The sequence below is a fragment of the Protopterus annectens genome, chromosome 15.part0 (genome assembly GCF_019279795.1).
Source record: "Protopterus annectens isolate FY-2018-M chromosome 15.part0, PAN1.0, whole genome shotgun sequence".
NCBI classification, from domain to species: Eukaryota; Metazoa; Chordata; order Ceratodontiformes; family Protopteridae; genus Protopterus; species Protopterus annectens.
This window is the reverse complement of record NC_056749.1, coordinates 277,067,523-277,081,711: the sequence shown is the minus strand read 5'-3', so window position 1 is coordinate 277,081,711 and position 14,189 is coordinate 277,067,523. Positions and strand designations below refer to the sequence as shown.

General features: G+C 44.7%; 1 protein-coding gene across 1 annotated transcript in view; it reads right to left on the bottom strand.

Moving 5' to 3' along the window:
• Positions 1-561: 561 nt before the first annotated feature.
• PIN4 (peptidylprolyl cis/trans isomerase, NIMA-interacting 4) overlaps positions 562-14,189 on the bottom strand; it is a 111,298-nt gene continuing 97,670 nt past the window's right edge. The window contains exon 4 of the mRNA XM_044057048.1: positions 562-1,094. Within this exon, the coding sequence (XP_043912983.1) occupies positions 936-1,094 (159 nt within the window). The 3' untranslated portion in view covers positions 562-935. The remainder of the gene's footprint in view (positions 1,095-14,189) is intronic.

Here is a 14,189-nt window from a genome sequence, read left to right as displayed (position 1 = left end):
TTGCAATCAGAAGACGATGATCAAAGACTTCCCTCTTTCAGCACACCTCTGGAAAGGTTCTGCAGTTTCATGCAGCATCAGTTCCTCTAGTTTCCAAATTTATGAAGTTTAAAATGCTGCTATTTTCCAAATAGCAAGACAAGCCAACAGTTTTTTCCTTCTGCTTCTACATGTGACCTGGATGAATTGGTGAAACCCATGGGAGTACTAATTATGCTCCTCTCCCAGGTAGAACAAACAATGCAGGCATGGGTTTTGCAACATTTGGTGGCAGGTATTGACCGTTTGAAGACTTAAGTATCGAATGGAGGAACTAGACTATTTAAAATTTCCACTGCTAAAATGTAAGCCTTCACAACAAGTACTTCTTTGTGAACTCACAACTTACCTGCATTCCATATGGCAATATTACTGCTCTTTTTCTGTATAATTTTTTAACTCTCATTTACTTGAATCACAGAATATGAAGTACATAAACTTCATTTTTGTCTACTCAGATGGACATCAGCAGGATGGAAAAGTAAAGGTAAAAAAAATAAATAAATAACATTGCAAACGATATATGAAATACAGTTTATTTACAAGCAAAGAATTATACACATACCATCACTACAAAAACACAAGATTCTGGACATCTTAATCACCTTCTGTCTCAAGTATGAATGTCACTGCCCAACACATATTTTAATAATTTATTCTTTTTTATTTATCCTTTGTTGACTGGGTTAGTCCCACTAGGCTGGAAGCCTCTTTCAGGGAAGACCCGCGTAGTCACATTTACACACACATATGTATTTATATATGTATACTGCATATATAGCAAACAAGACTGCTGAGTGATGTGTCAACAGAGCTGCATACTTGACACAGACATTAACTGTGTTCTCGATCCGTATCTGAAAACTTGGAACATGTCTGGAAATTGGTATTTTCATCTATTTTCTTCCTTCCACCATTATGATATGGTAGCCAAACTTGGTCTTGACTGGAGGGTCAGTGTATACAGGCTTATCCATGCTGCTAACGGAGAGAGCAAATGCAGCTTCTTGGAAAGGTCCCACCATAGAACCTCTGGTCATCCAGCCAAGGTCACCCTGAGAATTAGAAAATAAAGCATAGCTGTTATAAAAATCTGCATATTGCCTGTTGGACATTTTAACATTCACATCAAGGTACCTTCTCTGTTATATTATGCAAATACCATTTTACTTACTTCCCCAATCCTTTCTTCTTTGTATTTATTAATTCTCTACTCCCCCTTGTGCCTCATTTTTAGCGATATCTGCCTCTCCTTATCCTATTTTTGCTCACACACAAAGCAAATCAACACAACTGTGAAATGTAGTTCAACACAATCAAATAAACAGACATGCATGAATAGTGCAGCAAACCGTTTTTAATAACACAAAAAACAGCTTACCAAAACTCTGCCCTCAAAAAGGAATCTATTCAACATCTTACTATTGAGTAAGAATATATAACTTCTGGCAGCAATACCCTGCACCCAAGTAAGCTCTTCCAGGCTCAGGCATCTATCTCAACTATTTCAACTTTCACTACTTCAGAGTAGACACAGGTTCATAAATTTAATAGTCTTTTAGTAAATGAACACTTGTGTATATTACATGTGTAACACCATCAACTTAACTGTGTACCTAGTAATGTTAAAGCCAGATCTCATTTAGAAGGGATTTCCCTATATCATACTACTCAGAATAGGTAACCTATTACTCTTAAAAGCTTTTATAACTTTCTTTTGCAAATATCTAAATCAAAGGTCAGCAGACTCCAACCCAAAAAACATATATGCACCTCTGCAAGACCTGAACTGCAGCGGCATCACTGAAAATTATTTTATTATCGAGTTTACTGTTTGCTACCTATTTCTTCAACTGTAAAGGAGACTAAAGCCTTTTCTGTAGTCAAAACGCTTAAGTCTCTTTTGCCTCTGAAGGACAATTGCCAAAACAATAAAACTTAGCTGAAATCAAGATGCATTCACTGTGATCTTGAAAAAAAAATCTGAGAAAAACAATCTGTACATCTGCAACACCTTTGCCAAATGTGTTTTGAACCTCTGGCTTTTAGCAGCCCATCATTTTACTCGTTTCAACCATAATGCATTTAAAAAAAAATTCTGTTTTTTTTTCTTTCAAACTGGTCAAGTTGTCTCTTCTGCATATGATCAATCTGGAACTACTAGCCATTTCCTTGTTCAGAAAATATTGTAGCCCATGGCCTAGAGCAATTCTAACTGTCTTTCCTAAATGCAATAACTAAAAATTAGAAGTTATGTACCTACCATAACGTTCCATGTTAGTTGTCTTCTCTCGCCTTCTTTCTTGCTGGATGGGTTCGGAGCCGATCCTCGGCTCCGACTCGGCACTTGCTTTAGCTCGAGAACTCCTTTTACCAGCTCGAGGCAACCCTATATCCCATGATGCAAGGCGGAACTACCTCAGATCTCGTTTGGCAGCTAACTTACCCTGCTAAAGGTTATCCTAACCAAATTAGGAACAAAGTTTCCTAAAAGAAGTCCTCATAACAAAGATCCAGAGGAAACAAACTAATAGAAAGTCTTCAAGTTCTGTGCAGGCCAGGGGAAGGAGGGAGGGGCGAAGAAAGAAGGCGAGAAGACAACTAACATGGAACGTTATGGTAGGTACATAACTTCTAAATGTTAAGTTGTCAATCTCGCCTTCATTCTGCTGGATGGGACCGTCCTAGCACCTGTATCCCGGGTGGCTCAATGGAACAGACTCTTGAGAACTGTGGAACCAAAACTGGCCCTATCTCTGGAGGCCAAATCCAACTTGTAATGAGAAACAAAGGTATGAGGCGTGGCCCAAGTAGCTGCTGCACAAATGGTATCAATAGGAAGTCTATCCTGAAAAGCTGCAGAAGTGGATAGACTCCTGGTCGAGTGTGCTTTTGGCTTAGAAGGTAGTTGTTTGCCTCTGAGAGAGTACACATAGGAAATGGTGGAAGTCAACCATCTGGATAAGGTCACTTTAGAAACTGGAAGACCTAACCTGTTTTCTGCATAAGAGACAAACAATTGGTCCGATTTTCTAATTTGTTTAGTCCTATGCAAGTAGTACCTGAGCTGACGATGGACATCCAAAAAATGCAATTTCTGTTCAGCTCTGTCAGAATAGTTAGGGAAAAAGACTGGTAAATCTATAGATTGGTTAATATTGGTTTGAGATACAACCTTGGGGAGAAAGGAAGGGTTAGTTCTTAACGATACCCTGTCCTTATGAAAAACCAAATAAGGTGAACGAATACAGAGAGCCTGAATCTCGGAAACCCTTCTTGCAGAAGTGACAGCCAGTAAAAATATAGTTTTCCACGTCAATAACTTCAAAGAACAAGAAGCAGACGGTTCGAAAGGAGGTAGCATCAAGGATGCTAACATTAAGTTTAGATCCCATTGCGGAGGAGGATGCTTTATAGGTGGTTTTAGGAGAAAAACTCCTCTCAAAGAGGCCTTGCATAATCTATGAGACATGATGTTATTGTCATGCAAGCCAACATGATACTTGGAAATGGCAGCCAGTTGTACTTTGACTGTAGATGACGAGGATCCCGAATGAAAAACCTCCGCTAGGAAATCTAAAACAGAATGTACGGGAGCAGTAAAAGGATCAATATTTCTGGAGTTTGCCCACATCGAAAACCGTCGCCACTTGCTAGCATAAATAGTCCTAGTGGAGGACTTCAAAGAAGACACTAAAATGTCTCTGACTGAGTCAGAAATCATTGGTAGCCTGGCTAGGGAAGGAAGTGGAGCAACCAAGCAGTGAGGTTGAGAGAATGAATGGCCCGGTGCTGCTGACCCGACTGGTGGATCAAAAGATCCGGAACTGGGTCCAGATGCCAGAGCTGCACCAGAAGGTGACGATGCAGAGACGGAAACCAAATCTGTCGAGGCCAAAAAGGAGCAATGAGGATCAATTTGGCTCTCAAAACGGTGGCTTTCTGAATGACTTGTGGAATCAATGGAAAGGGAGGAAAAGCATAAAGAAGTACCCGAGGCCAATCCTGGGTTAGAGAGTCTCTCAGGGGTTGGCCTGGAAGGGGAAATAGAGTGAAATAGTCTGGGCACTTGTTGTTTTGAGGGGTAGCGAAAAGATCGCAACAAGGAGTGCCCCACTTCAGAAAAATCTGATCCACTACAGATTGATTGAGAGACCACTCGTGAGGCATCAGAATAGATCTGCTTAGCCTGTCCGCCAATAGGTTGGACCTGCCGGGATGTGCGTTGCTATCAGAAACCGCTGAGAAGAGATCGCCCATTGCCAAAGTCTGAGAGCTTCTCGACATAAGGGATAGGACCTGGTTCCGCCCTGTTTGTTGATGTACCAGACCACGGACATGTTGTCCGTCTGTACTGCAATAGTCCCGTGGGAAGAAAGTCGTCGAGGGCTTGCAACGTTAAAAGCACTGCTCTCATCTCCAGGACATTTATGTGCAGATGGTATTCTATAGGTTGCCACGTCCGTGGACCATCCTGCCCTGATAATGCCCCCACCCGATCAGAGAGGCATCCGTGGTGACTGTGGCAATTGGAGGAGGGGAACAAAGGGTCGGCCCTGATGAAGAAGAGGGGAAGATATCCACCAGCCCAGATGAGCCCTGCGACTGTGTTACTAAGATTTCGTGTCTCATCGGAAGATTGTGATACGACCACTGCGTGAATAGCATCCACTGCAGGAGACGCATGTGAAAGCGAGCCAGTGGTAAAAGAACAATGGCCGCAGCCATTAGGCCTAGAACTTTCAGGACAAACCTGGCTTTGATCTTGTTGCTTTGTAACAGAAGCCGAACAAATTTTGGATGTCCAGAATTCTTTGATCTGTTAGTCTGGCTAACATTTTGACGGTATTTAACTCTGCCTATAAAGGTGATAGATTGGCAAGGCAGCAGAGAAGATTTTACGAAATTTACTGAAATTCCCAGATTCTTGCAAAGCTGAAGGGTGTAGTCTCTGGACTGAAGAAGCTGACACTTGGTGGTGGCGGAGAGGAGCCAGTCATCCAAATAAGGAAACACCTGGAATCCTAGACGTCTCAGGTGAGCTGTGACCACTGCCATGCATTTGGTAAACACTCTGGGGGCTGAAGTGAGGCCAAAGGGCAGGGCTCTGAATTGGTAATGACTGGTCCCTAGCGGCGGAGAAACCTCCTGGAGCCTGTGAATCTTTATGTGATAGTACGCATCCTGAAGGTCTATAGAGCACATCCAGTTGTCCTTGCCCAGAAAAGGCAGAATGGACTGAAGCGTGACCATCCGAATCTTGCCTTTTGACAAATCTGTTCAGATTGCTCAGGTCTAATATTGGTCTCCAATCTCCCGTCCTTTTGGGGACCAAAAGAATCTTGAGTAGACGCGGATCCTACTTGGTCTGCCGGTACTGTCTGGACGGCTCTTTTTTCTAGGAGTTTTGAAACCTCCTGTTTTGCCAAATCCCTTTGACCGGGTGAGATGTCTGGAAGGGATTGTGGAGGTCTGAAACCTTACGAAGGGATCTTGTAACCCTCGGATATAATCGACTGTACCCACTTCTCTTGGGATAGGGATTGCCAGGCTACTGGGTACAGTGAAATCCTTCCCCCGACTGCCTCCAAGGGTGGACAGTCGGGCAACACCTCAGGGATGCTGAAAAGGCTTCTCAGGAAGAGACTCCCTGTTGCCCTGGTTCTGAGGACCCCCCCCTGCCTCTAGGGCGGCGTCTATTATTGTTACCCCCTCTGCCTCTGGGCGGTAAACTGACCACGTGTGTCCGTGTAGCTCCTTGGGCTTTACGGAACCACATCTTCCCCCCCTTCTGACCCTTGGGATATGGTCTAGAAGGAGCGGAAAATTGGACTCCAACGGCAGAAAGAGTTTTACCGTCCTGCTCACACCTGGTCAAGGTATCCTTCACTTGAGGTCCGAACAAAGCCGAACCATCAAAGGGGGTATTAGTGAAGGACGCCTTAAAGGGGTCCGCAAAATTACACAGCCGCATCCAGGCTTGGCGTCTAAGAGCAACTCCTGTGCCTGCGGCCCTGCTCGCTCCATCGGCCGCATAAGATATGAGCCGCATGGAGGAGTTAGATATGGAATTCAGGATAGCAAGCTGTGAGGCAATCTTTTCCTGAGCCCCAGCAGCAGAAGGATCCTGGACTACTTCACCCAGTTCCTTGAGAATATCTCGTTGAAGCCTGGTGAAGTGACAAAGGTAATTCAGCGAGCATAGCAAAGGTCGCTGAAGAAAACATCCGCTTTCCATACCTGTCCATGGTCCTAGAATCCTTGTTAGGAGGATGGACAGGTACTGAAGCATCCGCCAGTTCCTTCTTAGTGGCCGCCACCACCATAGCATCCACAGAGACACCTTTGGAAAGGAACTGTTTATCCGGCGGGCGTAATGAACTTGGATGGTCTTCTGGGGACAGGTTCCACAGAATCTGGAGCCGCCACGCCTTCCGAGCCACTACCTGCATAAGTGGGATGAATGGCGGAGACACCGAGGAGGTGGAGGGTCGGGATCCAAAGCCTCCAGGTATACCGACTCATCCTCGGAGGGGTCAATGGAGGGCCAATTCCCCTCTGTTTGAGGAGCTCAAGGATGTCTGAAAAGGAGACATCCTCAGAGGGGACCGTGGGGAACCCTCCGACTCATCTAAGTCGGTATCAGATGTAGTAGACTCAGGGAGTCTGTGTGTTTCCTCTTACGTCCTCTTCCGAGGGGTTCCCCTGCAGGGTCAGGAGAAACCTCGGAAGAGGAGGAAATTCCCAGTGGGGAAACCTGGGGCGATGGATCCCTGGGCCTGAGAGCAAGAGGCTGGCAAGAGGCATCTGCAGGCACTGATGAGGGAGGAGCTAGAGGGATGGACCGTTGACCGGGCTCAGAGGCCAGGACACTCCTCATCACCTCAAAGGCTCCTCTCCCCGGCAGGCCGGAACACACCCGCTCCGAAGAGACAGGAATGGTCGGCTCCAAAGAGAGAGAAGGCTCTGAGGCCGATGTCGGCGCCGAGCTTACCAAAGCCGAGGCCCCGAGAGGGAGAGCGGGGTCGGACAAGGGTCCGATGCCACTAGCCCCCTCGGAGCAGACAGTGGAAACCCGACGACCGGATCCCTCCAAGGAAGGTCTCAAGGAGGAGATCGGAGCCGAGGACGACGGAGCCGAAGGATGTATCGGCTCTGGCATCGAAACAGTCGCTGTCCCAAGAAGCTCCGGCTCCGAACTCTGGTGTGGAGTCGGAGGAGGAAGTTCAAGAATTGGGGCTATAGCCGAAGTCTGTTGAGACGGGCTATGGAGCATTTGGGCCAGTGCCTGAGACTTCAACAGCCTGCTTACCACCCTCTCCAAGTCGTGGTCAGACAGCCTGGAAGATCTCGAAGATCGGCTCCGATGGCTCCACTCCGACAAAAGAGGAGATCCCGGAGCCGAGTGAATACTCAAAATAGAGGGGGACCGGGATCTCTTACGGGTCGAAGCCATCGGAGCCGAAGTCCCTTGAACCCCAGATGGAGCCGAGGATTTCTCGGCCCCGAAGCTGGATAAAATGTCGGCTCCAGCAGGAGCCGACAAGGCCACAGCAGTCAGGGTATCGGAGCCAGCCGGCACCGAACCCACTACTTGAGTCGAAGAAGTGTCGACTCCAGCCAGAGCCGATATCGGCTCCGATGGAGCCGGAGCCACCGGAGGAGGCTTGGACACTGTAGCCTGAGCCTTCGGTGGCTTATGAGGTTTTCCTGACCCTGATTTAGGAGGAGAACCTTCAGGTTTAAGTAAACCTCGGAGGATAAGTTTATTCCTCCTTTCCTGCAGGACTCTCTGGCTAAAAGCATGACACAAAGCACAGGAGTCCTGCAGGTGCAAAGGCCCCAGGCAATAAACACAAGAAGTGTGACCGTCTGTCAGAGACATTTTCTGACAGCACTGGTCACACTTCTTGAAGCCTGAGACCTTGCCTTCTTTTGACATCCTTAGGAGGATAGAACACAAACAGTCCCCACAAACACACAAATTAATCCCTTACACAAACACACAGGAAGGGATAACCAAGGGAACTAGGCCTGACTAAACTACTTAAAATTAAAACTTATAAAAGTTTATAAAAGGTTGAAAAATAGGAATAGGGTGGGCTGTAACTAATTACAGACTACACTAACACTAACAGGGAAAAATAAACCCCTAACTACACTTTTTCTTATTTGACTAAGAAAAACTTACCTCAGCTGGCAAAGGAGACCTCTTTCGCTAAGCGGCAAACGAGATCTGAGGTAGTTCCACCTTGCATCATGGGATATAGGGTTGCCTCGAGCTGGTAAAAGGAGTTCTCGAGCTAAAGCAAGTGCCGAGTCGGAGCCGAGGATCGGCTCCGAACCCATCCAGCAAGAATGAAGGCGAGATTGACAACTTAACATCACAAAACTCAATCACATGATGGAGTGCATACGGAGCTTCATTAACATTGTTTGTAAATGTGTCACACAATACACCGTCATAAAAAATGATTTTAACAGTAAAACTTTATTTCTGCCAGTCTGCTACAATCTACACCCACTACGTAAACATGAAGGTACAAAGCTGTTAGCCTACCTTGCCACTAACAATACAGCCACAGTTGAGAGCTTCTAGCATCTAGATGGGCAGGACAATCCTTGGTGTAGCCCCAGGACCCAGCACAAACATAAGCCTTCTGAAGACAAGTCTGTTAATAAAATAACCTTCCAGGTCATGCAGGTGCTGAGCTCGTGTGTGACAAGCCTATACTCCTTGTTAGATAAACAGCCAAGAAGGAGGCATCCTCCAATACTGTCTTCAAGTGTGCACTGCAGGATGCTAGTACATTCCAACCACCAAATGATTAGCTGCAGCATGAGGGCAACCAGTCTAATCCTGGAGAACCTTGAGTCACCTGGCTACTTCATCAGGAGTACTCATGACAGAGATTTCTACTTCCACAGTCTTTCTCTTCAGGATCAGAAAATCTGCTAGCCCAGTAGGTGTACGGTTGGGTCCTGCAAAAGGACTGAAGACCCAAGTATCAGCAAATGTTTGATGTTTTTTGAAAACCTGAGCCACAGATACACCCTTAGGAAAAATAGCCTGATGCCAACATCAAGCCTGCTGAAGGTTTCTGTCCCTCAAAAATTCCCTATACCAAGCACACGTGCCATCTCTTTATTGCCCGACACCCATCACATACCTATAGCATGCCTGCCCGACCACGGCAATGAAAAAGCTGGGAGTATGTGTTAGACTCCCTCCCTGCTCCTCAAGCTCATGAGAAATCTTAAGATGAACAGACCACTGTTTATGACATAGACAAGGGGAACAGCTCTTCTCCCTCTTGCTCTCCTGGACGATTTGTGTGCTGCAACCTTTAAACTTAGGAGTACTAATATGGACTACCCCCAGTCACACCTCTTTTCTCTCTCCAGAGACCTACAAGAGCATAATGGGTGAAGGTGACTGATCCCCTTTGGTCAGCACCTCTACAGATTCCCTATGGTCATCAAGGATGCGATGCTGCCAGTTTGGAACCACTCTGACTCTTCTCCTACCATCTTCAGAAAAGCAAGCATGCTATAAAAGCTCTTTCTTGCTGACTGGGTAGAATCCATCACCAGACATCCTTGAGCCAATTCTTTCACAATCTCTCAGAGACCACAGTATTTTGCTACAATGACACCAAACAATGGTCCAAGGCTTCAGACAAGTGTACACCTCTGTTGCATTAGATATTTCTTCTGTATAAACTCCAGTTCTCCTTAGCAACTAAGCCATGAAAAGTGCCATCCTTCCCTGATACGATGGCCAAACCATTACCACTTTTAATGGCAAAATTCCATGCAGCTTGTTTTTACTTTTGATTGTGCTACAGTTATAGCCAGAGCTGTAGACTCACTAATATTCCTACAAACAATGATGTGGTCAAAACTGTCGAACAACTTTCTGGACACAAAGTTTAAGGAGGAGGCCAGGCTTACCAAGACCTGTAAATGACCACTTTTATCACAAAGTAAGACTTCACCACTGTGAAGGACCTGTATAATCTCCCTGTATCTCTTCTTCTTCTAGGCTCTGCCAACTCAAAACAAAGTAAGAAACTTCCTCGCTACCTGATAAAGACTCTGGTGTCACATGGTGTTGCCCCGTCTGGCAAGTCTCCCAAAGGAAGGCTCCACCTATTCAGCTGCAGCACTCCTGACTATGATCTGCAGTGGCCTATTACTGCCTACTTGGGTGCAGTCCACAAAGTTCACACGAGTTTAGAAAGCTATCAAAAACTGATCACTGATTCTAGATGTAGCTAATTTAGGTCAAGTTTAGAAAATCGTACGTCCTTCCCTGGAAAGGCCTCATATGAAGAGCAAGTGGTCTCAGCAAAGCTCTTGAACAGGTCAAGTCTCTACTGCTGGGTCTATATAGACATCAGGTAAAAGTCAAAATTTGGGTAAAATTAAATTTCAGTTACTGGCCAGCAAATTACACTGCATGGATGCCACCAAAGAAGAAATGTGGAAAAAGTAAGATAAACTCAACTAGAAAAGAAAAAGCTCTGACTGGAAGAATCTTTTCCAGGTGATCAGCAAAAAGATTTTGAAATTTCACCTTTGGTACTGGGGGATGCTTCCAGTAACTTAGAAGAAAAATAAATCAAATACACTTAGTGGTAAATGAGATACTGGAAAAATATATAAAGTCAAATGACAAAAGGCTGAAAAAACAGAAGAAGCTTTAAGTAGCTATGCAGATGAGAAGCTGCAGAAGTCAGTAGTTGAAGTGAAGGAAGGACTGGCTGAACATGAGGATTTTCCACAAGAACTATTTAAAATAGTAGAGTTAGAAGATGGAGCATGCAGAAAAAACATATTTTCGGCTATAACACAGACACTGGTATGAACAGATTGCATTAGTTTTATGAAAGTACAAATAAGCTCCTGGACTGGTGCTTTATAGCAGGATTTGTTAACTGAGAGGATACACCTATGTATGCTCCAAATCAGCCATAAGAAAGCAGCCAGAATCTAGATTAGTAAAGACAGAATCATATCAATGGAAATAACTGCTCCTGACAAAACTGTGTTGCTAGGGAAAGCATTAAAACTGGGGGTACCAAAGTGCTTGTGGAAAATGATTATGTACTGTATATCATGCAGAAAAGAATCAAATTTACCTCAGCAATCAGCAAATGTTGACAGGCAGGGGTGTGATTCAAACTGCTACACCCTGGAGGTCAGACACATTTGGGTGCATAACAAACTTAAGAGGAAATAAAGAGGTTTAGCCAGGAGTGAGTCCTAATATAATATCCTTATTACTACTACTCGCATTTACTACAACTCTGAACTGCGTTATATAACAATAAGTATCCTTTTCTGTGCATTTAAAGTGTTTTTTTGAGTGTAATATATATATATATATATATATATATATATATATATATATATATATATATATATATATATATATATATATATATACACACACACACACACACACACACACACACACATACATACACATACACACACACTTGTTTCCCACCTTTCTAAGCTAGTATAGTCCAGTTTTCAGGTTAGTGCTGAAATCAGGGCGGTGTTACAAATCTCTGTGTTTGCCCATACCTTACTTGGATAGAAGGAAGTTCTCTGTTTACCTGTGAGAGACGGGAGCTTTGAGCAGCCTGTCTGTCCCTGGAGGAGTGGTTTCAGCCCAGAAATTAGTAGTTTATTGGCAATTTTGGGCTAATTTCTATCTCTTTCATTTCCCTGCTATAAATACTGTATTTGCCCGGTTTTGTGCACCAGCGGTTAGCTAGGGTACAAGTATTCTCGGCTCCACAAAGTCTCCTCTTCAATTAAACTTTCAACTTAAGCACTCAAGCCACTCATTTCTCAGCCTGGCACTTACTCAAAACTTATAGCAAGCACTTATAAACCCTAGCACTAGACCCTCCTGTACTGTACAGAAGGACAAGGCTCTCTATTCAGCCTTACCAGCCATCCAGTAAAACAGTTCACTGTACCTATCCGGGCATGTCCAAAGGGCAGTTTCAGGTGTACTCTCCAGTCCAACTGATGAATCTGGGCATTTTGAGGCAATGTTACAACTGCCTCATGTACACAGACAACCCCCTCTTCCTACCACCAAACACTAATACATGCGAGAGATGCAATTATACAGCCAAACTGGAGGCTAAGCTCTCTCAATCCAAGACTGGATCAGACAGTCAAGAGGAGAAGGGAAATACTTGCATCACACCACCAGCCTCACATAAACCCATTAAAGCAGCACTGGAAAAAAACACATATAAATACATGAAAACATACTCGGAGACTCTAAATAAAAATCTGCAAAACCAACAGAAACCTCCAAAGCAAACATCCAAGCAACCTCCACACCCCCAACACAAACCATGAAACACATACTTCACAAAACCAGTGTGCCATGCAATCACAGCCCTTAAGGCAAAATAACATACCCAACATACTAGTGATAGGTGACTCTACAGTCAGGCACACTAAGTCCCACTCACTAGGCTAAATAAGGAGAAGGTTACTGTTAGCTGCCTGTCGGGCGCCAGGATCCGCCACATAACACAAGCACTCAAGTCACTATAGAACAAGTACAAATATGACTCTGTCATTGTCCATGTTGGTGTGAATGACCTGAGCCGTACCTCTCTGGACTACATGAAAAAAGACATGGAAGAGCTCTCTGATTACATAGCCCAGGCCGGTATGACCGTTACCCTGAGTAGCATCCTGCCCTCACCAAGAATGATACCACGGTATAAATAAAAAAATTTCAATTTCAACAATTGGCTAAGTTTCTGGTGTCATTCAAAGGGGATCCAGTGTCTGTCTGCCTGGGATGACATGCTCGACAAGCCACGCTGCTTCACTAGAGACAGCTTGCACCTGTCACCCTTAGGCTTTCATATACTGGCCAAGGCTCTTGCCACACCCATAGTGCCTTTTTTAGGCAAGGCTCAAAAGACAAACCTACCACCGTAAATAGCACAAGTAACAAAAAACTGAGGGTAGTGCTACTCAATGCCAGAAGTCTGAACCTCAAAATGCATGCACTCGAGGCACTCTCAGTATGGAGAAAATCAATATATGTGTAGTAACAGAAACCTGGTTTAAGGCTCCAGAGAGCACCCCAGCACTACCAGGCTACAACTCATACCATACATTTTGGCCACAGAACCCAAACCAAAATACAAAAGGCGGGGGCGTAACCATATTCATCAAGGATACCCACACTTCCATGTTAGTGGCATAGCACGATGCTTCAGAGATCATCCACGTGCAACTAACAATGGGCAAAACTGCAATTCAAATTGTAGCTTGCTACAGATCACCCACCATGTCCCAGGACCCCCATTCCGCATTCCTGGAAACACTGGGAAACAAAAAGGTCCTATCAAACACCCTAATATTGGGTGATTTCAATTATCCAGACATTAACTGGGAGAACTACTCAAGTACTAACTCCCTTGCCCAACATTTCCTAGAATTTATAAACTCAAATGCCCTGGTTCAACTGGTCAACACTCCCAGCAGAGGTGACAACATATTGGACCTGGTCATCACCAACATGAGCGACTGGTGTTCCACACCGGAGGTCAACCCCTCGCTGGTTACACCTGACCATAAACAAATCACTTTGGATATCCACATTCCGCCCCCACCCCCGGACAAGAAAACAACCGTGAAAAACTTTTCAAAAGCAAACTTCACGTTACTTAAGACCGAGGTGGGAAGTTTCAAAGCCCCCCATGCTGAAGGATATCGCTGTCCAAGCTGCAAAATTCTTTACTAATGCATTCTATGGGCACCTACAAGAATGCATGGATCATGCCATTCCAAGCAAAACCAAGACTCACTCCTCCAAGAAAAGGAAACCAGTCTGGTGGACTCCTGCCATAAACAAGCTATACAATAGAAGGAGGAAACTAGTACAGAAAAGAGTAAAATCCTACGAAGGGAAGACATCCCTGATCAGTATTAGCATGAAACTACGATCCCTCATAAAATCATTCAAGGCGAGCTTTGGAAGAAAAATTGCCAAGGACTCCAAAGATAACCACAAGGCATTATTTAACCATGTCAAGAATCTAAATGGCAATGCTCAGATCTGCTCGGAGTTAGTGCAGAATGGCACAAAATACAAT